The sequence below is a fragment of the Anas acuta genome, chromosome 4, assembly GCF_963932015.1.
Source record: "Anas acuta chromosome 4, bAnaAcu1.1, whole genome shotgun sequence".
NCBI classification, from domain to species: Eukaryota; Metazoa; Chordata; class Aves; order Anseriformes; family Anatidae; genus Anas; species Anas acuta.
The window spans coordinates 58,539,760-58,563,882 of record NC_088982.1 but is presented as its reverse complement, the minus strand read 5'-3'; the positions used below and the strand labels follow the sequence as shown (position 1 = coordinate 58,563,882).

General features: G+C 41.4%; 1 protein-coding gene across 7 annotated transcripts in view; it reads right to left on the bottom strand.

The window, feature by feature from the left end:
• MTUS1 (microtubule associated scaffold protein 1) overlaps window positions 1-24,123 on the bottom strand; it is a 111,852-nt gene that overhangs the window by 28,908 nt on the left and 58,821 nt on the right. The window contains exon 1 of one of the 7 annotated variants that reach the window (XM_068681479.1): window positions 19,516-19,996. The exons of 5 other annotated variants lie outside the window; for them this stretch is intronic. In XM_068681479.1, coding sequence (XP_068537580.1) covers window positions 19,516-19,636 — 121 coding nt within the window. In that variant the 5' untranslated portion in view covers window positions 19,637-19,996. Of the gene's footprint in view, window positions 1-1,678; window positions 2,133-19,515; window positions 19,997-24,123 lie in introns of those variants that run through there. One more of the 7 variants, XM_068681476.1, reaches the window with a different exon arrangement.

Sequence of the window (24,123 nt, the reverse complement as noted above, 5' to 3'; positions counted from 1 at the left end):
TCCATCTCCCTCCCTAAAAGCTTCCCTTACAATAAACAGAGAATTGGAGCACTATTGCTGATTTAAGGGTACGGGATAAATTTACTAATAAAGATAGTAATGTCAACACTTAATTCACTGTATGAAGTGACTAACATTATTTGTTAGGACCCCAACAGAGCACTAAAAGCTGCTTCCCATCTGTACGAAGAGTTGCAGACAATTTTTATTAAGGGAAAAAAATTACATCAGATACTGTTACATACTGAAGTTATTTTGTTTAAATAAGTACCCTGATACAACAGCTAACCACAAGTGACAACAGACTCCAACTACCCACTGTCTCCACAGCCTGGCTTTATCAGTTTGCCAGTTTCACACCACTGCTTTTATTGTGGTGCCCAGACCACCAAGCCTCTTCAGAGAAGCTCCTTCAAATGTTCATCCAAGCCAACCATGGATACTGAACTAAAAAAAGCTGAACAAAAAAAACGTGCACAAGAGAAATTCAGTGACATTCCTGTTAACAATTTTATCACAGGCATGTGCTCTGCAGAACCACTTTAGATGTTGAAAAGCATTTCTCTGCTAGCATCAACTCTCTGTAGCATGAGCTGCCTCTACGGATTAACGCCAGCAGCACTCCAATGCTTATTTATGGCTTGCGTACCCCTGGGCAATGACAGATTGTTTCCAGATTTGTATAGAAGCCATACTATGATGTCAAAACAAAAGCCATGATTTCGTTAGAACAAAGGCATCAAGTCTAATTATGGATACAACACATCAACGATGGACTCTAAGTTAAGGACAGTATCAGTCACCAGCCTAAGTCCTCCTCACTTCACCATTTTTACTTGCCACCTTTACGCAAGTCAGACTTGTAAAGTAAAACAGATTTTCCCCTTGTGGACTCTTCTCCAACAGTCTAGAAAACACAGTACCCAATCTATTTAAAATGCTCAATTTCTGAAGACTGTAAGTCACAGATACTCAAGTACTACCTGCAGCACAGCAACCATACGCAATCACCATATAGGGTCCTATTACTATTATTTTTTTTTAATCCATAAAAATAGCAGCAGTAGTTTTGTCAAGATTGAGCCTTCTGATCACTGAATCAGTCACAGAAAATTCAGTATCTTGCTGGCAAAAAAGAACATCCTATGACCTTGAAAAAGGTCCAGGAATCCTCCCACTCCCTCTGAAGTCACTGCATGGACAGCAGCTGGAGAGACTTTTCTTTGGGAAGACTATTAGGCCCATCCCAAGTTTTTCCATAAGGAGAACCATTTCCCATGCATAGTTTCTCTGGGGAGCAGGTAATCAGACGCAAAAAACACAGAGCCACTCACACACTGGGGTGCGTTCCATACAGTTGCATTTAGGAACCTCAGCATTGCACAGCACTTGGCATAGTACTGGAGCAGCTGCCTAACTCAACTTGCCAGGTCCTGCTGCTTTCCTGAGCCTCTCGATCTTGTGCGCTGCTGCTAAATTGCCAGCTGAAACATCCGGCACCCACTTTTTGGTTGGCAGAGCCAAATCAAAGCCTCCCATTGCTTACCATATACTATGAAGGCCTGCAAGAAGTTTAATTTCTAAGAAAAAAAATTATATTTCTTACAAGCATTGCAAATAGCCAAAAGAAACCACATGACAAGCCCAAGTCCCCACGCTATGATCACCATGGTCTTACCCCTAAGCACCATGTTTCCATGTTCCTCATCCAAACCGTTAGCTTCCACGGGCTTCTGAAAATTCACATGCATCTTGTGCAAGCATTTCTCAAAGAAAAATCCATGCTCAATGTCTTCTCTTGTAGGAAGGTGCAGGCTGGTAAGAACTTTCTGCCTCTCTTCCATCTTCTGGAAAGCCTTGTCTACGCATGTCAGGTTGGTGCTCACTTCTTTGATCAGTAAGACCAGATCAGCCTGAGTATTTAACCGAGCTTCCATTTCTTCCCTTACTCTCTGGATTTCCTCAAGCACATTTCTTATATCCAAGTGACTGGACTTCACCTCTGCTTTCAGCTCCTCTTTCACCTGCTGTTGACTCCTCTGCAGTGCTAACACTGTTCTGATTTCCTTTTGAGATGTTTCCATGTCACGCTTCAGCTCCTTCTGCCCAGCCTCCATCGCCTCCTGACTAGCTCTAACTTCTGCCAGCAATGCCGCGAGGCACTCCATCCCAATCCCACGGGGGTCGCAGAACTTCTCCAGGGCCACAGCTTCCAAGCAGTCAGGACCACTTGTGAGCCAGCAGCAGATTTCTCAGATGGCCAGAGAACTAGCACATAGCCCTCAGCATGGCCCTACGTCAGCTTACAGTTTGCTTCAGTGAAGGTACTAGGTGGAAGTCTAGTACTAGGTAAGGCTAAGGGACTAAATAAAATACTTCAATAAGCAGAGCTGTAGAGACAGTGCTCCCTCTCAAGAGTTAGCCTGAGTACTAATCGGTTTAATTGGCAGATTATGCCACACCTGAATTTTTTAAATCTTTGGCTGACATCACTGTACACGGGACGTCACCCAGAAAGCCACTCCCCACTGTCATTTGATCTGTGCATCAATAGAAAATGCCTGGGCATCAGTTACCAGGTTTGTTGCAATGCAGACAAACAGTGCAAGAACACAGCAGCCCTACCTTTTCAACAAAGGCTCAAAAAGAATGTGAATTGCAACAGCTCGACAGTACTCAGGTATTTCAATCCTATATTCAAACAAGGTGGTTGTGTACCCATCCTTCTGCTAATGTCTGCAGCGAGACTTGATGCATAAATTGGTGAGTGCCATGGCCATTGCTCCTCTCCCACTGAATACCCCCCTCATTAGCACAGCTCATTACTACCAGGAATGCTCATTTAGTGATCTGTGGAAGAACCCAGATCCTGAGGAAATCCTCTACTTCAGAAACAACGAACACTTACAAAAGCAACATGGGAAAACTGACTAATGAGACGTTTCTGGCAGGTTAAGGAGGCACAGTCTTTCAGGTACCAGCTCTGAGTGTTATTTTTTCTTTTTAAAAGCTGACACTTCCCAATTTTAAACACAGAACTCAGCGTTAATTCTAGGCTCCATGTAAAAACAGGAAGACTAATGATACCAGGTTGTTAAGTTGTTTGGTTACAAAGTGATTTAATTACTCAGTCATTGGATTCAGTTTGAAAAAATGACCAACCCAATATATATTCCCCTGCAGGAAGCATCTGTGCCTGCCCTCAGACCGGTGACCTGATGTTCAGAGTAAGGCCCAGCATTCAGAGTTGGTCTCACACAGGCTGAAGGTCAAGGCTTTCACACACACCTTCGTGCTGTCATGCCTCCAGGACGCTCTCTCTGAAGCGATGATCTCATGAACATCCCAGAGCAGAAGATGCTATCCATAGAAAACTGCAATAATCCCATCAGTGTAGTTTGGGAATGGAAAGCATTACAAACAACCCTGATTTTTGTGTGTGCACAGCTGCAAGATTTCTACCTCACCACAGTGCTGCTGAGCAGAGCCAAAGAACCGACCCAGCAAGTCCTGCTTGCACCGCAAGGTTACTCCTCACTTTCCAGTTAGCCTCCCACACCAGCTCCGGCACACTCATGGGAAGGGATCAGAGACACATCCTCCACACACAGCCTGCAAATATTGCCCAACTGGCCCACTCTCACAGCCCACTGGTGGGCACAACACCAGGGGTAGAGCTTTTTTCTGAGCGTCTCACCTGCCAGAAGGCCAGACGTGCACTCTTCTGGAACATTTTCTATATTCAGGAAAGGGGACTTTCCCAGCAGAGCTGCAGGAATGCCTTCCTCCTCTCAGCACCCTGCCCCATTTCTAGCTGGATGGCTATCCTGAGAGCTCAGGTGCTATTGACCACGCACAGCCCTCGCTGCAGACTGGACCACAGAAGAGACTGCGGAAGCACAACCTGATGTTTGAGTCCAGGTAACAAAATCCTTGACAAAAGGGATCAGGCAGGTGAGAAGAGCCAGTTACAAGCACTTGGCAGTACTTCTGCATCCCAAGACCAATACCTGCAGTAACTCAGCTCAGCAGTATAACACTTTATTCCAGCCTTTACCAGACCTTAGCATTTCCAAAAATTCTCAGTAATACAGGTGAAGAGCTTGCAAAGACCTTGTCTGATGCTTACTGGCAGCTCATGAGAATCCAGCTGCATTAATACCCACTGCTTCAGCGATGATACAGGTGGAAAACGGGTCACACTGTGTAAGAGGGAGGGTATTCATGAAAATTGCATGTTTAATCTTATCAGTTGTACCTGACACTGATTTAAGTTAAAAATGAACAAAAACAAAACAAAAAAAAAGAAGACACCAACCGTAGTTTTGAAGTTACCAAGCTCACTAAACCATAGTAAGAACTATGGTGTATTACTTAACACTGTAAAATATATTTGTAACACTAAACAAAAACCTTTACACAAAGCTTACTGGGAATCATACAAAAAATTCAACTGCTTTGACCTTCAGGGTGATGGCGTGCTCTGTACAGCCCCAACTGGGCTCAGACTTGAAACAGCAATCGGATATTTTCACTTCCCAAACATGAGGGAAGAAGGTATACCAGACTTTCACTTTTCCAAAAGGTCTCTTTTACACCTAATTGTAAGTGCTAACTGTACACTTGCTGATTTTTATTTTTATTTCTTTAGAAGTACTATAACAATGAAATTGAAGAAAAATCAGCAACTGGATCAAATTTCTCCAAGTATACCAAAAAACACTGAAGTAAGCTTGAAGGTCTACCTGTTTTTAGCAGAAGCTTAAGAACCAGATGTACACTGCATCTCTACTCCAGATGCTTAAACGTTCCCTCCCATAACAGAGCTGGTCCCATCAGATGCAGTGCTGCATGATCCATGGGCCTGATTCCAGGATTTTTCCTTTGGGAGTTACCAAATCTCAGCCTAGCATCTGAATCAGCCCATAGGTGGGTACACAACTTCACTTTGTTTGTTAGTCTTCACGCAGCTAAGTCAGAAGCCTCAAAATAATCTTTGCAATTCTCCCCTCCCACAGCGCAGACAAGCTATTTAAGCAATAGAACAAAGACTGACCAGCCACTTGATTTCACCACTTTGATTTTAACACGTTTGCCTAGTGAGAAGCTATGACATTCCAGAGAGGGACACCTAAGAACATCCCTACAAATAGAGAAGCTACTTGATTTAATCTGGAGCCATGTGTATATTGTATTTGAGAGGAACTGGAAATTTGGCTAGCTGTAAGTTGCAATCCTAAATTCTTACAGAACTCACGCTGTAGGCTATGAACCCAGAAAGCACTTTCACACAAAGGTACAGGGAAAATGGTCCCCAAGAACATAACTAAATTAGTGTCTGTGGATGGCTTGAAAGGCTGGGCTTGGGTGGAAGTCTCCCAGCCCTCCTTGCAGCTCCACCGCTTGGTCAACTCCAAATTTTGCTTCCATTCAGCTTGGCAAATGGTGAAAGCTTTCCATGCCTCCCAGGGTCCAGCTTAGTGAGTGTACAAATACGGGCTGCTGAAGAAATGCTTTGCTTTTAAGCGCTGCCTCAGGCCTGTCTACATACAAACCTGTGCAGGCAGCCCTCACTTGCGCTGTCCGCAGCCTTAGACAGCTGCGTGCTTCCCAGAGCAGAACTGTGCTGCTCCCTTTCCTTTGCTCTGACTGCAACCTCTCGAATTTCTCTTCAAGGTCAGGCCCAAGCCTATGCCAAGGAACACCAGCTTAGGTTAGCTGCCATCAAATCCTTTTCAAATTGTTCTGGGCAAAACCACCACCACCGAGGCTGTTTGAGCGGTTGCAGTAACTGAACAAAATTTAACTGCGAGCAGGCAAAACCTGACACCGCTGCTTAATGAGACTAAGCAGGATTCAAACTTGCACATCAGAAATGCCTCTGCCTTTCTTTGCAGAGGTACAAAGGTTCTTCAGCACTGATGTATATGTCTATGTAGTGCTGGTACAGCACTGGGAGAAAAGTGCAGAGCTACCACGTATTATTCCAGGCGTTCAGTCTGAAGCACTGTTTCCGAAGCCTGTACCTGTCCTTTCATGCCAACTCAGCCGCTGATGTAGTGTTATAGCATTAACTTCTAGCCTCGACACAGCATTTTAAATGTATCCCTTTTTGCTCCTCCCTTCCCAGCATGTGGTTGGCTGTCCTCATTCACATAGCAGTGAAAAGGAAAGAAGTCTCAGCTGTCTTCCTGCACTTCAAAGAGCTCTGTGCCTGTGTGATGTTTTAATTGCATGCTGAGCCCACGTGTCTCAGCGCTGGCCACCTGGGGTCTCAGCTGGAAAGGAGCAGGTCTCTTTTGAAGCAGAGAGCATTAGCATGTCAAACCATTAGCATGTCAAACACCTCCTGTCCGCTACAGCGTTGATTCTTAGGTAAGAAACCAAATGTCTCTCACAGACCACGCTGGAGTCTCGCAGCCTACAGCTGCTACCTGGAAACTTGAATATCTAGCACGCAGCTCATTAGCATCCTGCTTGTTGGCACAACAAACCGAGCGTGAAACAAGGGCGCCAGTTCATTACAGCACACAGTAACATGGGTGAAAGAGGAAACCTGCAAATACATGCAACAGAGGGAAGACAGAGCAAACAATTTTCCTGACCGAGCATTTGCGTGACGTCCACCAAAGGCCTAGAAACCCCACAAAATTTAACTAATCTTTTGCAGGCAGCTGTCAGCTTATTCCTTGCTAGGTGTTCCAAAACATACCTCATTCTTTCAGGCTTCCAAGTGATAACCATGTGTGCAGTGAAGCCTTTGCCCTACACGGTGATGCTTTTTGCTGCTGGGCTAGGAGGATGCTCCCATTGTCTTTTTGTGAGGAAGAAGGGATTCTGCCTGCAGTGAGGAAGCAGCCACGAAACCAAAGCAACTAAAATGCCAGTGATGTGTAACACTGCACTAAGGCTCCTCAGTATATCATCTTTCAAGTTCCTACCCCCAATACAGTAGACTCTCACCCATGGCAGCCTTTGTGCTGGGTCCCTGTATGCACTCACCCATTAATATTGACCACCTGTCAAAGCCTCAGTATTTCCAAGTGCAAAACATGCCTTTCTTTACCCAAGGGATTAACACCAATGTGTCTTTTGTTCCTTAAGGTGTCACTAGTCCTATAGAATTCAGCTCTTGAGCTGTTCTAGGACATTGTCAAATGCACTAATGATTTCCTGCAACACAGTATTTCTCCCCCTAGATGAAGAGTGTTAACATCACAGTTCAGTTTGCCAGTAATTTGGTATGATTTTTTTTTTAAAACCATATAGATTAGGCATAGAAAATCTCCATGTTGCCTTAGCTTTATTCACATTTCTGAAGATCAGTATTAATGTTTTAAAACCTATATCAATCTTACACTGAAGTGTTTCAAGAGAGCGGATTATGACATTTGTAAAGACACCTAAACTAAGTAGATGTATTATCTTCTAAATTGCTGGTGGCTTCCCAAATGAAACACAAATGTCATTAGTGCAACTTCTTGATCAACAAACCTGTGTTTGTTTGTTTTTAAAAGAGCAAGCTTTGAATTGAAGTTCGGAGATAAAGATTCTCTAGAACTGTGCCCTATGTTGCATTGGTGTTATGTTTCTTTCACTTCCTCAGTAGCTGTTTCTTTTCCAGTCTTCATGACAGAACATTCAGCAGTGGGTGAGATGATGTCAAATGGCCATGCATTTTGTCAGCCCTACCAATGGTGCTTTGACAAAGTCAGTGAAGATGGAAGGAAATTAAAAAAAATAAATAAATAGAAAAAAACTCTAAGACTACCAGTGTTGTGCCTTTAACAGTTTTTACCTTATTAAGCATAGATCTATCTTACAGAAACACTACTTGACTTTTGAGAAGAATCGTTTTTTATATTGTGTCTTAACATTGCATGTATAATATATTTAGTCACCAAGCTTACTGGAACTGCAACATCTAGAACTGAAAGATTTTCATCTAGCTAGTTGTATCAAGCATGAATACAATTATACATCAACTACAAAAATAAAGATATCAATAAGTTGACTGTACATTCAGAGATGATTGCAAATTAAATAAATTTGAAATGATATGCAGCTTATAGAAGACAACTCTAACACACATCCGCTAGGCTATCAGTAGATCAGGCTTCTTGTGGTTAATTATTTATTTATTTTAAATAACCGAGAGCAATATTGACGCTTGATATTTTAGCTTGTTCTGAATTAGGACAAAATCCAGCACAAGCTAGTTAGGCATATAGTGGGTGGGGTGTGGGGGGGAAATAAAAATCAAAACAATGCCTAACGCCTAGAGCATATGTATTCTGACCTGAGAGAGAGTGGCTGTATGTACACTGATAAATCAAGCCCTGATGCACATTAAAAATGCAGGGAGTCATCCATTTTTAAGCACAAAGATGACAACATGATGGAAAGCAATTGCATGAAGATGTGTTACGGTGTGCTGCAGTCTTGGTCAATGAGGACCAAGTCAAAGCTTGTCAGATCTCTTTCCGTTATCCTTGGTTTAGGCATGTGTATTTTGCTAAAACCAGTTCTTCATACACCCCCCACAGTCAACCATAAATCATTGGATTCTCCAGTTTCTGAAGCAAAGAAAAGAAAGCACTACATTTAGGAGCTAGCAATTATGTTTATGTATGGAGTTTACATTTTATTAAGTTTCTTTTTCAGGTGTTGCTCTAGGTAAGCAAAAAGACATTTGAAGGAGTCCTCTTTTTTCTGCATACCTTCCTATAGCTGCAGCTGTGCTTTGTCATCCTTGAAACGCCCAGAGAGCCAAGCAAAGGGAAGACTGGTGTTCTTCACACTCTGCTCCCGTTTCTTCACCACAACCTTCACTCTCCATTTCTACTTGTACAAGACGTTGGTCCTTGTTGTCTGGTGCCCTCTACTGTTTCGCCATAGGTACGTATTTTTGACATTCCTGCTTCAGTTTGGGTCTGCAAAGTCAGGCCCCAGAGTCAACTGGAACAAGGAGTCCTGCCATGGTTAGTTCGCACCACCTGCAAATCTTTCCCAGACCCCACTAACTGCCTCCCTAGTAGAAATCCCAATCCCTTTTCCCCAACTCTGCATCCTTCCTGAATACGTTCAGGACTGCCAGCTGGCCTGTTTGCAGACATTAAGATAACTTCACATCTGGGAAAAGACTTCCAGAGGGTGGGGTCACGGAAAGAAGCCCTGCTATACATATGTACATGCAAGTAGGTGTGTGTAGGAAACCCTCACACAATACCAGAGGGAAAAATGACAAGTCCACCCTTTTTGTGGCTCCAAGTTCTCACACACGCCAGGGAGTGAAAGGGCTGAAACGCAGCCAGAAAGGAAGGAGCTATCTGAGTTTCAATGCCTGAACTCATTCCTTCCCTAATGCTTGAGTCCAGCTCTTTGTTGACTGCGATGCTCAGCATCACAAATATAGGACTGGAAAAAAAAACTTCAGAAACCATTTACATCATTCCTTGCAGAAGCAAAGTAATCGCTACCAAGACATAAAAAGCACTTTGCCATACTTCGACTGTCTCAAGTCTCACCATAGCACAGTCCCCTGCATGCTTGTCATGGTACCTTCTCTTCTAGTTCAAACCTGATCTGACCTCACATAGATTAGATCCCTGCCTATAATTGCCTTCACATCACGTTTTTTCATGCAGACACTAACAAGCTAGCAGGGGAAGTTTTTTCTTCTGTTCTCACATACATACAGTAGTCTGCTATGTGCTGAGAAGCCAGACATTTAGACAGCTTTTTTTTTTTTTCAAATAATTTTTAAAATGATTCCAAACCAAAGGGCTATCAAGCATTGTAAGCATGCTCAGGATAAACATATCAAGTAACTGGGAGAGACACTCTCTTACTTGGATTTGTAAGTAATAAACTAACAGGCTCAATTTTTGACATCAAATTTATTCTAGATCTGTCAAACTTAGCTTTTAAAACCTAGGGTCATTTCAATCAATTGTAGGAAGAACTTCAATGAAATCCCAAACTCAGGTCTCACAGCTTTTAGAATTAAGTCCTTAAGTATGAAAGGCACTTTCTGCTTACTTACTCTAGAGCTCTACTTTGTTGCCATAAATGCAAACAAAACAAAAAACCCTGTAATGAATTTGGAACCTAAAATGAATCACCAAACTTGAATCAGTGGCAGGCACAACTAAAGTTGCAATTCTTCCTTCACACCAGCATAGGATTAGTTAACCACCAGAACATTTATCAGCTCAGCTTAATGTTTGATCCAAGAATTTGCTACTTCACACTAGTTTTTCTGAACTGCTTGAAGTCTTTCAGAGTCCCCATTAGGCTCAGTAACTTGCAGGGAAAGATAATGTTTTCTTGAAAAGGACTGTATAGAAGAGACCTGCAAAATACATTTTCACCACAGGACGGACACATTAATATGCAACATCATTTCTTATATAGTATCTGCAGTTATCTGGGATGGAGAGAGAGGACTTTTGTTGTTAAGTGAACTCAGAAGCTATTTATTCAATCACACTAGTATGAACTGATGTTAGATGACTGTAACAAATGCCACTGGATTTGAGCACAGCACTGAAACGCTGCCTAAAGGATATTATGGAAGAAAAAGTAGGGCAGGCAATGGGGATTTAAAGAGCCCCCAGAGTGTTAGTTATATTTTGTATTCTTGTCTTTGTGCCAAGATTGCTTCTGAATATATCCAGCAATAGCTTCCTGTGTTTGTGAAACTCTACATTCATTTAAAGACAAACACATCCAAGATTACACTCAAATTCACTGATGTTGTTCTTTAAAAAGCTAAGTGATAGCAGTTCTGAGCACACAGAAAGCACTACAGTGACTGCTGCGCTGTTTGTAGTCATATTTTACCTACCAAAAGATGATCATAGAGTTCAATTTTAATATATTTCTTATAAAATAGATGAGCACAGTTCACAGCTTCAAATTGTAAAATAAATAGCTAGCACCCAGATTATTACTCTGGAATGTGCAGATTCATGTTTTAGAGAAGTCACTAATGTTTCAGTATAAAAGAAAAAAAAAAAAAGAGTATAAAACAACTCAGAGATCAAGCTAGAACATGAGTTCTGCCCATAAATAAATAAATCAGTGCTGATATAAGCATGATCAAGCTCTTAGGCTAAAAATGAATTGAGAAAAATAAAGGTTACAGTAGCTGTTCGACTTCACAAATCCCTTCAAGAATCAATCTTCGAGCTCTTAGGAGCCAGATAGAAAATGCTATGCTAGCATTTTTAACATTGTTCCCTACAGCATCACCTAATGACCTTGTTTCAAGCAGTATCTGGGTTGGTTTTAATCACAGCCCAGAACCGGCAGCCCAGCACACTGCTCCTCCCCGGCTTCATTGACTTCATTTGATGAGCTCAGGTTCAGTGCTAAATTAGGCTTTTCCCATAACTCAGGAAAACCCACATGAGTAGTTACTGGGCAAAAAGTAGATGAAAATGATAGTACAGATTAACAACAGAATAGAGACATACATTTATCATATTACAGAGGACTGCCCTGGTAAGTCTAAAAGACCATGTAAGGGAAGGTACGTTATACTTGGTCAGTATCTATATCGTTACGCTTATCAACACGATTAACATGAAGTGACAGCTCTGCAGAAAGAAGGAAAATTTAAGAAGCCATCAAAATCAGACAGAAGCTCACAACTTTAGAAGACTGTCTTTTAGGAGGCGGTAGCAGCAGCATAGCATGCCTTAATGAATACCAGCATAGCTAAGCATGGGTAAAATTAACCTCGAAAAAGGACTTTAAAGCTACCCCATTGATAAAACTCAATCTGCTGGTCAACAGAATAAAGCAGCATCTCAGAAGAACCACTCCAGATAAAATCATCCATGTGAATTCAATCTTCTGTGCCTCAGTGAAAGCGCAAGGCACAATACAGCACGCCAGGCTCCACAGCCCAGCTCTAACATGCTGCTCAGAGTCCTCTTCTCCGAAGACACACAAAAATGCACTTATCATACAATTAGAAGCAGTCACCATGTCACAGTTAAGGAACTATTTCTGTATTTCCTGTTATGATAAACAGTTTTCCTGTTATTAAGCAGCAAACATTGCTCCCCGGGGACATGCCTAGAACATTGCACACCATTGTCTTGGCCCGCTGAATCGGGCCCGAAGGCAAGCCAGTAGAGCTCATGCAAAGTCCTGCCAAGGGGAAACAAACCAGAACAGGGCAGCGCCCAGGGCTTTTGTTAGCCACAAGACATCAGTCCCCACCCTTCCAGAGGCACGCGGCCCTCTCACTCCTGGCTGCACAGGCCTGGGAGTCAAGGGGCTTCTCGTCCCCATGGCTCCTAACCAGGCCGCACGACTGAAGACCACTGTGGCAAAGGCTGCCTGACAGGCACCACTGCTCTCATCATGAGGTGTTTGCCCTGCCTGCTGCGGGCCCATATAGTAATTCCTATAGAGTGGGGTTGGAAATACTCATGCATCTTTCTCCACAGCTGGTGTTCCCAGAGGTCTCTTCTCCTTGAGCTAACAAACCACTGCGGAGGCAGCAGACTTCCATTTTGCATAGCTGGGTGGGGACAGGGGAAACACAACAGGAACTTTCTTGAGGAGCCGATACCGCCGATAACAGTGGCGTTCTCCAGGGAATACCTGCAACACACTGCGAAGACTAAAACCCCTATGTAAGATCCCTGACTACAAACATCCCTACTTATGCTGCTAACAAATGCAGCAAGAACATTCACTGCACTTTCCATAGGCATCTCAACTTCCTTGACCTACCTCATAGCCAAGATGTCCTTCCCAGCACAAAGGACTTTTTTTTTCCCCTCCAAAAGTGACAAAACTTAGTTTGACAAGTTGGTAGAACAGGAGGTGTTTTGTGCAGTACTATTTGCAGAAAGAAGTAAGCCTTGATTTTATACTGGTTACACAAGTAGCGCGTGTTTACAGCTAAAAAAAAGCAAAGTCTTCAAGCCTGCTGTTTTATTTGGAGCAGAATAATTTGAAACTGGCATTTTAAGTTCAGTCCTTATTCTCCAACTGGAAGCATTTCTTATATTCCTGTTTTACTAGTTAATATTTGAAAAAAATACAGCACAATCTATTTTTGCAATAAGTATAAACATTCCATTTTTAATAATTTAAGTGTTTCTGATATTAGCAACATTCACAAGCAGACAAAAATGAAGGCTACTGAAATATCTTAGAAACTGTCAACTCATTAATAAATATTATTTGTAATACTTTCCAGACTTTTCTACTGAAGGATTTCAAGCTCTCTTTAAGAAAATGATGAGCTTTCAGTTAAAGAATTCCCCCACAGATGTCCCCAGCTGTCCTGTTTCCTGCCTAAGCAGAAGTATTTCCATAACATCGCATACAAAATGTTCATACAAGCATCTTGAGAAAAAAACTTTACTTCCTATAAATGTAAGTAGCATATCACCATGCAAAGAAGTAGCAAAAGCAAATTAACCAAGAACTGAACACAGGTTTATTAGCTTCCTTGCCACAACTACTGAACATCAGTTAAGACAAAACCAATGGAAGGTTCATAAATAGCAGCTGCGAAGAATGATCTCAGCCAGATACAAGCCAGGTTATTTGAGGTAGGTTATTTCTACGTTTGAGTATGTTGGCAGTTAAATCAAACAGGATTTATTTGTATTTTTTTAAGGAGTATTTAAAGCCGTAAGTTATATTCCTGACACGGTTGATTTTCAGAAGATCAAATACTAGTTTCTTTTCAAGGAAGAATAAAAATAGGAAAAAGTAATGGGGAAGAGCACAATTTGTGGAGACCTTTGGAAAGATGCTGGTGACCCCACTAAGTACAATCTAAATCACCAAGTAAGAATTCTGCAGCGCTGGTTTACTGTATTATTATGATAAAAACAATTGCTGTAACAAACCTCCTCTTAAAAACAAGATTTGATTGAATTAAATCTTTTGACTTCAACACAACTCTATTGAACTATAAACAGAAGAAATATCAAGAGGTGAGCAAATAGAAGAGATACAGGTGAACTCAGCTGCAAGTTAAGCAGCTCGACTGATACAGCCTTCACCAAATTTTGTTCTGAGGGAAGGCAAGCCACAAGAGAATGTTTTCTTGAGAATGGCTTTCCAAACAAGTTAATTTGGGTACAATAGTTAGTGAAATCATCAAGAACTGTTCAAACTCCACCACCTTCCTCAGCAGCATCAAATCTAACAACTATGGACCTAGTTCTTTCATACGTACAGTGACACTCAGTGATGAGATTTATTTTTTAAAACAATAAAACCTTGGAGAAAAACTTCATTACATGACACTAAACTAACAACAAATCTATAAGCAGAAATTAACATCTCTTGCTGTGAATTACAATGAGAGTGGTCTCAATTTTTTCAGTACTGCCTCCACAGTACTTAACATCAATTGATCAAATGTGATTTTAAGATTCCACCATCCCTTTCTATATCAGTTTTCTGTGGCTACAAAGGAAGAAGAGCACTACAAAAACAATGAACCAATTGGTTACAATACTCAAAACACTGTATTCTAGCACAGAAGTTTCATGGTATCGCTATAAGCCATTTCTACTATCGTAACAGATTCCTTTGCATAAACTACACAAACTAGTAGAGGCAGAGTCTAAAAGGTTAAGTCTAGTTTTATTGCACTTGAAAACCCCCAAAGAAATTTAAAAGCTATTAAAGTGCTGGTTGTTTTTTTGGTTTTGTTTTTTTTTTTTTTTACTGTAATTGTAGCTGCTTGTCGCTTCCAAACCCCAACCCACTTCACAGCAATAGAAGTTACAGCCAGACCACTTTCACCTATTAGACATATCAAGTGGGAATAAATTTAGCATATGCAGTAATATTAGCACAGATAATTTGCTAGGTCTTTTGTGTTTACTTTCCAATTAACTGTTCTTCTGTGAAGTTGAGCTTGAAACATTAACTCTACTTATTTCACGTTGACAAATACATGAGGCATTCTTCACAGGTAATTAATCTGTGTAAGTGAAGGAATAATAAAACCCAACATCACTCACTATAGCATAGGGCCAGAATGCAAAAGCTGCCATGCATCTGCTTTTCACAGTACTCTGCTTCCTCCCAAGTTTTTCTGAGCATAGCTCCTCATTTGCATCCACTTTCATGCTTTATTAAAATACATACGCAGTTTAAGTGTTGTCATCACATATAAATTACTGCTTTGACTCTGGTTTGTTTTTTGTTGGTAGGGTGGTTAGTTGTTTTGTTGTTGTTGTTTTTTGATTTTTGAGATTTTTTTATTTTTTATTTTTTTGCTATCAAGGGTTCATTGGAGAACTAATGTTATCTTCATTTTATACCTGTCACAAACATAGGATATAGGAAACTTGCGTAGACAAAGTGTTACAAACAAACAAAAGAGCTCCACTACTTGAAAAAGAACCTCCATTTAGCTATCATTTACATACTTACTGAAGCCATGACCTATTAAGATTGAAATCAAGCATGCCAGGCAGCTCATTTTGTACCCAGTCCTGAAAGGGTGAAGTCAGGAGCTAAGAGTCTCACAGACTTCAAGAGGAACATGATTAAATCTAAACTCCCCATGATTAATGGTTTCCAGCTATTCAACTTCTTTTGCTCAGAACAGACAAGCCGTTTTTACTTCTGAACTATATTTTTCCTTGGTAGGTAACACAAACATTTAACTTACTCATCCTGTATCAAATATCTCCAGTAGACTTTCAGATTTAAAACACTTAGTAAGGTTGAGTATGTTGGGTGTCTTCCTATAGTTCCATAGAAAGCTGTGACATTGGATAATAATCATTACTTTAGCTACCCTTAGGAAAAAACAGCATGGTATATGAACAGCTAAGCAACTCATGACACCCGAGGCTTTCAAAATCATCAAGATTTTGTTCATTTCCTTTAAGAGCACTGCTTTGCAATACACAATTTCATACAGTTGTCAGTGTTATCTGAAGCAGGATGTAGAGAAGAAATTGTACTGGAAATGGATGTTACCTGCTCAAAAAAATAGGTCTGTGATGTTTGCTTGTTGCTAGCAAGGGGAAAAGGAAATTTTTTAAACTGACATTGCTGTAATGACATCATGTGTCTTTAGAGACGCTTCTTATTCCCAAAGTAATAAGAGAGTAACAAGGTTTAGTAAGCAATGAAAGCCACCAGAGGGGTAAGAATACTAAGTACAGCTTGCTTAAGGGAAGAAGAAACCTAGCGCCATCAAGGGCTTGGCAAAAACATTGAGACAAAAATTTACCACAAAAGCAACAGTACAGCTCATTATACAATCTATGGAAAAACTCTGGGAACAAAAGGCATGAGAGCTTTGATCTCCATTTGCAAAACTGGTTCCTTGTGCAGAATTTTATCTTTATGCAAAAGGAAACGTACATAACTCAAAATGAATATTTTGAATCATTCGTGTAGGAATGTCTTTCTCTGGCAGTTTTTACAGAATCACACAGAGATGATTTACTCTGTCACACCACTGATGCATGAAAAGCATAAAAAGCACTTTAGTCACTCTTTGGTATAAAAAATCCATAATGGTTTACCAAAGGAAGCAAACTTTGTATTTCATCACTGAAAAATTAGATCATGTTTAGCTCATATTTATGCAGTTGTGTTGATTTTTTTGTTGTAGTTGCTTGTATAAAAACCATACATAGGTAACAATGCAGGTATACTATACTTCCAATAGCTGAGGAAGTGACACTTTTTGATGTCTGCCTGTATTTAAAGGGAGAAGAGACCCTTGAATATAAATACCCCGAAGCAATGTAGAGCACACAATAATGGAAGTTAGACACAGCAAGGCAGCAAGCTGGAGAACCTTGATATACACCAAATTTTACAGCAAGTTTCCTCCAGATTTATTCCATTCCTAAAAAATAATCTGATTTTATTTGATTGCAATGCTTACAAGATATTTGAACTTCTCCAGCCACTCTGACAACTCCGTATGGACAAGATGTAAGCAGTGCAAACGTTCTTCATCGCAAAGATCTGTTCCACGATACATGCAATGACTAATTTAGACTAACTTAACACCAGTGTAAACTGTATTTCCAGCCATAACCACATACCATGAAGAAACTGTGGCAAGCTGTTGCAAAACATCCTCAAATCAGATGGGAGACTCACAAGATCCATCCTTTTCCTCTCAATAGTGTTTTACATCCTAAATCCACAAATCTATTCCTCTACAGTCAGCCAGAGTATAGGAAAATCCAACTTGACCAGTGCTCTAGTCTACTTTAAAACTCTACATTTGAGCAATTGTCACAACTATCTCAAGACAGTCATCAAGGCAGTCTATCCTACTATGAAAGGAAGCAGTGGATTAAATCCATGATAATGCTCATTAAGAGTGCAATCTACACCGAAACTGTAATTGAATGATGCTTACATAACACCTTTTTCCATACATATTCACATTCATGCATGAACCCTGAAGTTCCCTTTTTCAATTACTCTGCCTTATTTGTTCACACAGTCCCTATATATTCTATTTCTCATCACTTACATGACCTTAGAAAGAAGCCACATGTCATTTTAATCCAATTAAACCACTACAAGCAAAGATACCCAAACCGATGTTGCAGAAAGCAAATATGGCTCCTCCTGGCATCAGCCTTTCAGACTTGTGATATACATTGTCATTGCCTGATCAACTCTTATGTTGTTGACTTTTATGAACCAGAAATAATCACAGTCAAGCTTCAATGCATTCAATGTTTTTAAAAACACAGCTTATTTATACGTACTTGCAGTTTCCACTACGGAATATGACCTGGTTTTCAGATGCCCTACTTTTTTTTCGGTATATTCAGCACTAGCTAACCGCTGGGCAGCTTTCTGCAAGACACAGTGACAGTAAAGCAGAAGGGGAGACCAGGTGAAAATTTCTCTGAACTTCCAGTTCTATACCTTTAGTGTGTATTATGCAAAAGCTAAAGAGAACAAGCAGAAGGTCTGTTCAGCACTTCTTAATTAAGAAAGTGCTGCTTAACTGGAACATGGCTATCAATCTAGTTTGCATGCTGCATCTAACAGAGGCATCCTGCAGGCAGTTCTTACTTTCACATCCACTCAAATGAAAGAAAAAACAAATGGATTCTTGCCACTATAAAGTTACCTTAATACCTGCCTCAATATTTTTTTTTTTTATTTTCTTTTTTTTAGAATGATACCAAACTTCAGTAGTAGTTAATGAATGTACAGAACACTGAACATTATTTCCCCATTTCTCTTTTAGTATTTCTATTCCTGGCATATGTGCTACCTGAAAATTTCATATTCTTAGCAACATCAGTGACGTAGGTATGCACAAAGACTCCCTCATGTAAGAAGTTTTAGCATCAAGGTATTCTAATTGCAGCTTAAAAGCCATGCAAGCAAGCTGCAAACAGAAGCCTATATTATATTTGGATAATCAACCTATATTATACTCATAATTGAATTTATCATCCAGAAGGAACTCAAACTGAATTTACTTTAGCAGGGATAAGTAATGACAGGGCAAATGGTTTAGGTTGCTGTGCGAAATGCCAGGACAGGAAGGAAAGGTGACTCCAAAACTTCACTTGGAGCTGAACTCCGAAGAAGTACTAGCCAGAAATGGGGGTGTTCAAGAAAGGAAGGAAATGCCTGAGAAGAAGAGCTTGTGCAGAACTAGTTTATATAGCTGCTTGCTCCTTTTTAAGAAAAATGCAAGAAAACGACAAATAGTACAGTAAAAACTTATGTAATCTGTAGACTGCCATCATTTTTTCCAATATCATCCACCTTAGCAAAAAAAGAAAAATAAAAATCACCACCCTCCATCAAAACAGCATGTATTCCCTGGAACAAAGGTCAGCATCCGTAATTACATTCCCAATCCATGCATATGCTTTATCTGTCACTTAAAACGAAAATCAGGTCATATGCAGCTTTTTTTTTTTTTTTGATTGTCTCTAAAACACCTGAAAGAAAACTTCAGACTTTTTAGGTTTCTATCAACACAAGTCAGCAAAAAAGTTTGCTTGTCATACTTGCAGATAAGATGTTTAATGTGAGAAGTCTGACAACAGATTTCTACATTCAAGTATTCAACTATTTCTCAGACAGACAGAGAGCCACATTGTGACAGCCCATACTCATTTCCCACCTCCCACCACACCTCTCATTCACGATATAGAAAAGACAGAGCTCCCAGCAGATAATCATTGAAATGGTTAGATACATATTTAATGGGCACAGACTTCCTGATTCTATTTCTGGACCTGTAGGAGGAAAAAAATTCTGATTTGCATTTCATAAACAGAATACCCATCTTACCAACAAACAGCTCTGCACAGATGCATGGACATGCAGAAAGCTCAGGCTTTCCAGTTACACAGACTATAAAACTATGCTTGTAAGTCAGACTTCTATATGTAATTCTAAAACTTCTATGCCCAGGACTGTTTTTATTTGCTAAAAATACACTGCTGCTGAAGCAAACAAGATATCACCCAATGCATGCTCTGTCACGTTAAAAATACAAACCTGTATGAAATATAACCGTGCTTTTCTTATAGCCAGAAGGTAGACGAATGTTTCGGAGCAACCCCTTCGCTGTCAGTCGTACACGCATGTTGGATAAGGAAAATTTCGGGGACCATAACATGTCTTCAGTGCAATTAGAAGATAAGCAAGGAAGAAACAGCCTCCATGTAGTGTAACATACTATGTTTTTAAATCACCGCTGGCAGAAGTCAAGCGATTCTTGCTAAAGAAAACAACCTTGAAGAAATAATCAGATCTCCATTCCTTTGCCCTTATTCCTTATGCACAGATGAGCACAATCAGAAAAAGCAGATATCCACAGCGTAAGTGCTGCTGGCAGCTTCTCCCCGCCAGATGTTGTAGAAACAAAGCTTGTCCTCAGACTAAAATCGACTTAGTGATTTGAAAAACCCTCAGCCTCTGAATTACATCACAGTGTTCACGCTTAATCTGCGATGGGACTCTGTGGGACTGGGAGCTACAGCAGGAGAAAAGGGAGGAGGAGGAGAAAGAGGAGGAGGAGGAGGAAGTGGGTGGTCTCCCCAGCTGAATATATCATCCAGTGTCACAGACCATGTAATTGTTCTTTAGAGACTAGCAGGGAGATTACTTGAATATTCCCGGAGGCGTTTGTCAGCTCTTTTCTCCTTAGCAAGGATCACTTCAGGCTGCGTTTTTCAGACAGTTTCTTGCAATTGACAGGAATGTATCAAAACAGATTTTATCAGCAAGCATTTTCTACCAGAGTTTCTTTTGGCATTAAATATTATGTCAACATTTCAAGCCTTAACAAACCAACAAACACCCATTCTGTGAGAACAATCCCGTATTTGAGATCTGCTTAACAAAAATACTATTTAGCTTGGCAGCTCAGCACTGCAGATGCTTCAATTTATCGGGAGAGGAGCAAGCAAGCAGGCATCAATTTTGTACCGAAACAGATTGCTGCCAGCTGGAGTTTGAATGCACCCAGTCTTTGTAACAAGCAAGCAGCATTATAGGAATTCCTTAAAAATAAGTGTGGTCTCCATATTTAACTAGCCCTCAAAAATTATTCCCCCCCCCCCCATTTGCTGAGCTCAAAGTTTTGCATACAGCTTGGTCCCACTAGCAAACAAACAAACCAAACTAGAAAAGGAATCCCTGTTTTACACAGATGAGAAAACATCACATTTTTCACTTACAACTATGACCTATAAATATATGCTGCTAAGGCACCACAGAATTGCACTGTCTACTTTCCTGTGTGTAAGGATGAGAAATATTTCTGCCTTGTTGGGCAGCCACTGGAGCAGGGTCCACCTGAGCCAATCCAGAATGCAAGGCAGCAGCAGCTCATACCTCCTCTTCAGGTTCCTTGCAGGCTCTGCTGAAGAACTGCCCTCCACAGCCTTTATATGTTTGTCTTAGTTTTTTTCCCTTCATTTGTTTTAAAAGACAAAATCAGCTCCTTCCTCACTGATGCCCCACTTCCACCATTTCACAAAGCCACAGCTGATGTGCTCTAGCACCTAGCCTTCTGATAGCCCTTCTAATTCCAGAAGGCATTACACCAACTTGTTTTGAAGCACGTATCACCCAAAGCAAGTATTATCATGCTGACAGGTCTCGTCCCAGTGGTACCTTACCTGTCCTCTCCTTAACACAGCCCTATTACATTTTAATAACATGTCTTACTTGCTCAGGATGCAGAACATTTTAAATTATCCGGTGTGTATTTACCGCACCGGCTAGAACTAAAAATAGCATTTTGCTGTTTTATTCTGGTCTTCAGGTATCTCTGACATCGCCCAAGCCAGGGCAGTGGCAGCAGAGCAGCTCGCTGTAAGCACACCAGAAGAGCTGCAGCCCTGCCAAGACAGTCAGACCTGTTAAACCAACCTCCACAGCACGCTGCAGGAGAGTGCTGCTGAATGTTTTATGACCGTGTACCAAAATATTTATTTCCAGGCATGGTAATGCACCACCAGCTTTGAAGTACTATGACACATCTTCAGTCTGCACTGAACTATTCAAAATAAGTACAAAGACAGTAAATTAGCTTTTTTGTTCTGTTCCCAGGGCAGCCTCTGCAAACAGCAGGGCACGCATGACATTACTGCTGTAAAATCTTCACGGATTCCTTGAGTTTGAAGAGCTCTGGCACTAACAACATGTGTTCATCTATCTTTGCCATGGCCAGAAACTCTAGACTCTTTCCTAATCCAGCAGCACCACCAAAGGAGCTGATGCTGGAAGATTATCGGCTCGAACGTTGGAAATGGTGCTCAGCAGTGAGCCAGAAGGCTCCTCACAGCACATCACAGCCGCCTTGTGTATTCACCACAGTTCATCAGCCCTCCTCTGCAAATATCAGATCGCTGTTGCCAAACCCTCCCTTGAAGGATCTTGAGATTTTGGGTTGGCCTACGGCCAGCCTTCCACCAGCAGCCAACACCCGGCCCCACCAGGTTATCTCCTCCCAAGGCACCTGGAGGAACTCCCTTCTGCTCTCCTCCTACCCACCGCAGCTCCCCTGGTGATGAGACTGCTCCGTGAAGCAAGTATTCTCTCCCCATCTGGATTCAATGCTTTCTTCACAGAAACAGTATAACCAGGCTCAAAAAGAAAAAAAATCCACCAAAAAATCCAAACCCCACCTCTCCCAGTCCTTGTAACAGCGCCTGGGAAAACATGCCCAAGAACTCCTCCTCAGCCTGTAAAACCACAGAGGCCGAAGTACCCCAGTGAGACCCTAACTTCCTTCCTCGGCGCAGGAGCTAAGACAAAGGACCTCTAGAGGGCAAGTATGATGTAATGAACCAGTTCGAACTGAGGAAGGAATGAATCACAAGACAAAATATGAGCAAATAAAAGCTCTACATGGACATAAAAGCTCTTGTAGGAGAGACCAAAACGCCTCCTACAGAGAGACACAAATAATACTTTCACTGCCTCCTCTTTCCCAGCTTTGAGTAGAAACAGGCCATGAAGAAACAGAGACATCAGTGCTTTCTTGTTTGTTAAAAAAATAAATAAATAAATACAAAAAAACACAAACAAAAAGACCCTTCTTAGCTGAGGAAAACACTTTTTTAGGCTCCAGGAACCCTGTTAATTCCCACAACCCTAAAACAAGCCTGCTTTATGCAGTAGGAAAACCTGACAGCATTAATAAAGGTCAACAGAGGCACGTCAGGCTCATCTAGCATCCAACCTTCAGAGAGCTCTGACAGGTGGCAAGAGGACTGCCCGTCCCTACGTGAATACCTCCTAGGAGAGGCTGAAACTTGAAAAGGTTCCTACAGTGCAATATTTGCTGGGCTCTGTGTTATCCCACCAAAACCTGCACAGAGGTGAGCGTGTATCCGTCAACGTTGTTTCCTCAGCTCAGGGAAACAGCACCTCCAAGTCTGTATCTGTGCTCCTCCAACCATCCCGTGCTTGGTGCCAGCAGGGTACAGAGCCAGGAATATGCTCCATGGGATCCAGAGCAGCACGCCAGGAACACACACTGTCTGCATTTCATGCATAATACGGGGAGAGGTCTTTTTCTGTCTTGACATCAGATAAGGGCGATGGAAAATAACACTGGAAAATAGCTGAATAAAATAGGAAGTGATACGCAGCACAGACAGGAGAAAAGGACTGACATTTTATTTACTAGCACTTCACTGCTGTCTTCCCTCCCTGGGTAAAACAAAGGACTCTGTACCGCTACAATCACGTAATTCAGTCTGGGTTGCTAAAGGCATTAATACCTGATGACATGGTCAGATGGATGATTGGGCTAGACCTATTTTAATCCCGGCAGATTTAGTACATCTGCCACTCCCTGGGGAAGCTAGCAGTATGACAAAAAAGGAGCAAAGGACACAAGTATCTGTAGGCTCTTTAATTCAGCCTTGTGAGGCCAAGTCTCCAGTATCTGGACGTGTTTCTGCTGCCTCTGTTCCTCTTCCCACATTCAACAACCAGTAAGAAAGCTGTCAGAGCAGGGCAAGTCTAAATCAGAGGCTAGACCTTTAGACCCAAGATGCCCTGGCAGAAGACAACTGGCTCCACGTTATAAGACAGCACGGGCAGTGCTGAGCAGATGGTTTTTACTGGCATGCTTTAATTCAGCAAGAACTGAGAGGTGATTGTCTATGCCATGAGAAAAGAAGGCCTTTGAGAGAAAAAGTGTCATCTGTGCCCCAGTTTTTGCTTCCAGAAAGTTAGCACGCTCTCCCCAGCTTCCTGTGACCACCTTGCCCTAGCCAGTGCTCCAGCATGAAAAGCTGATCCTCCTGTAGTGCCCGGCCTGAAAAGCTGATCCTCCTGCAGGCAGCAACACGCTGCCGTGCTCCACACAGCTTGCAGCTCCGGGACATTTTAAGCTCAAATCCTCACCTAAAGAAGAAAATAGCAACTCTCTTCCCATCTCAGAGCAAGAACTAAAATCCTAAATAATTTAGGCTTCTTCTAGGACACAGAAGCTTTTAACCATTATAAATTCAGTAGTGTTTCAAACAGCAGGTGATGCTGCAGTGAACTTCCAAGCAAACAGCTACCGAAATCAGGTTAATCTGCGTTTCTTTCATGCAACAGTGGTGACATTTTTATCATCTGCCCTCTTTCAGAGTAGAG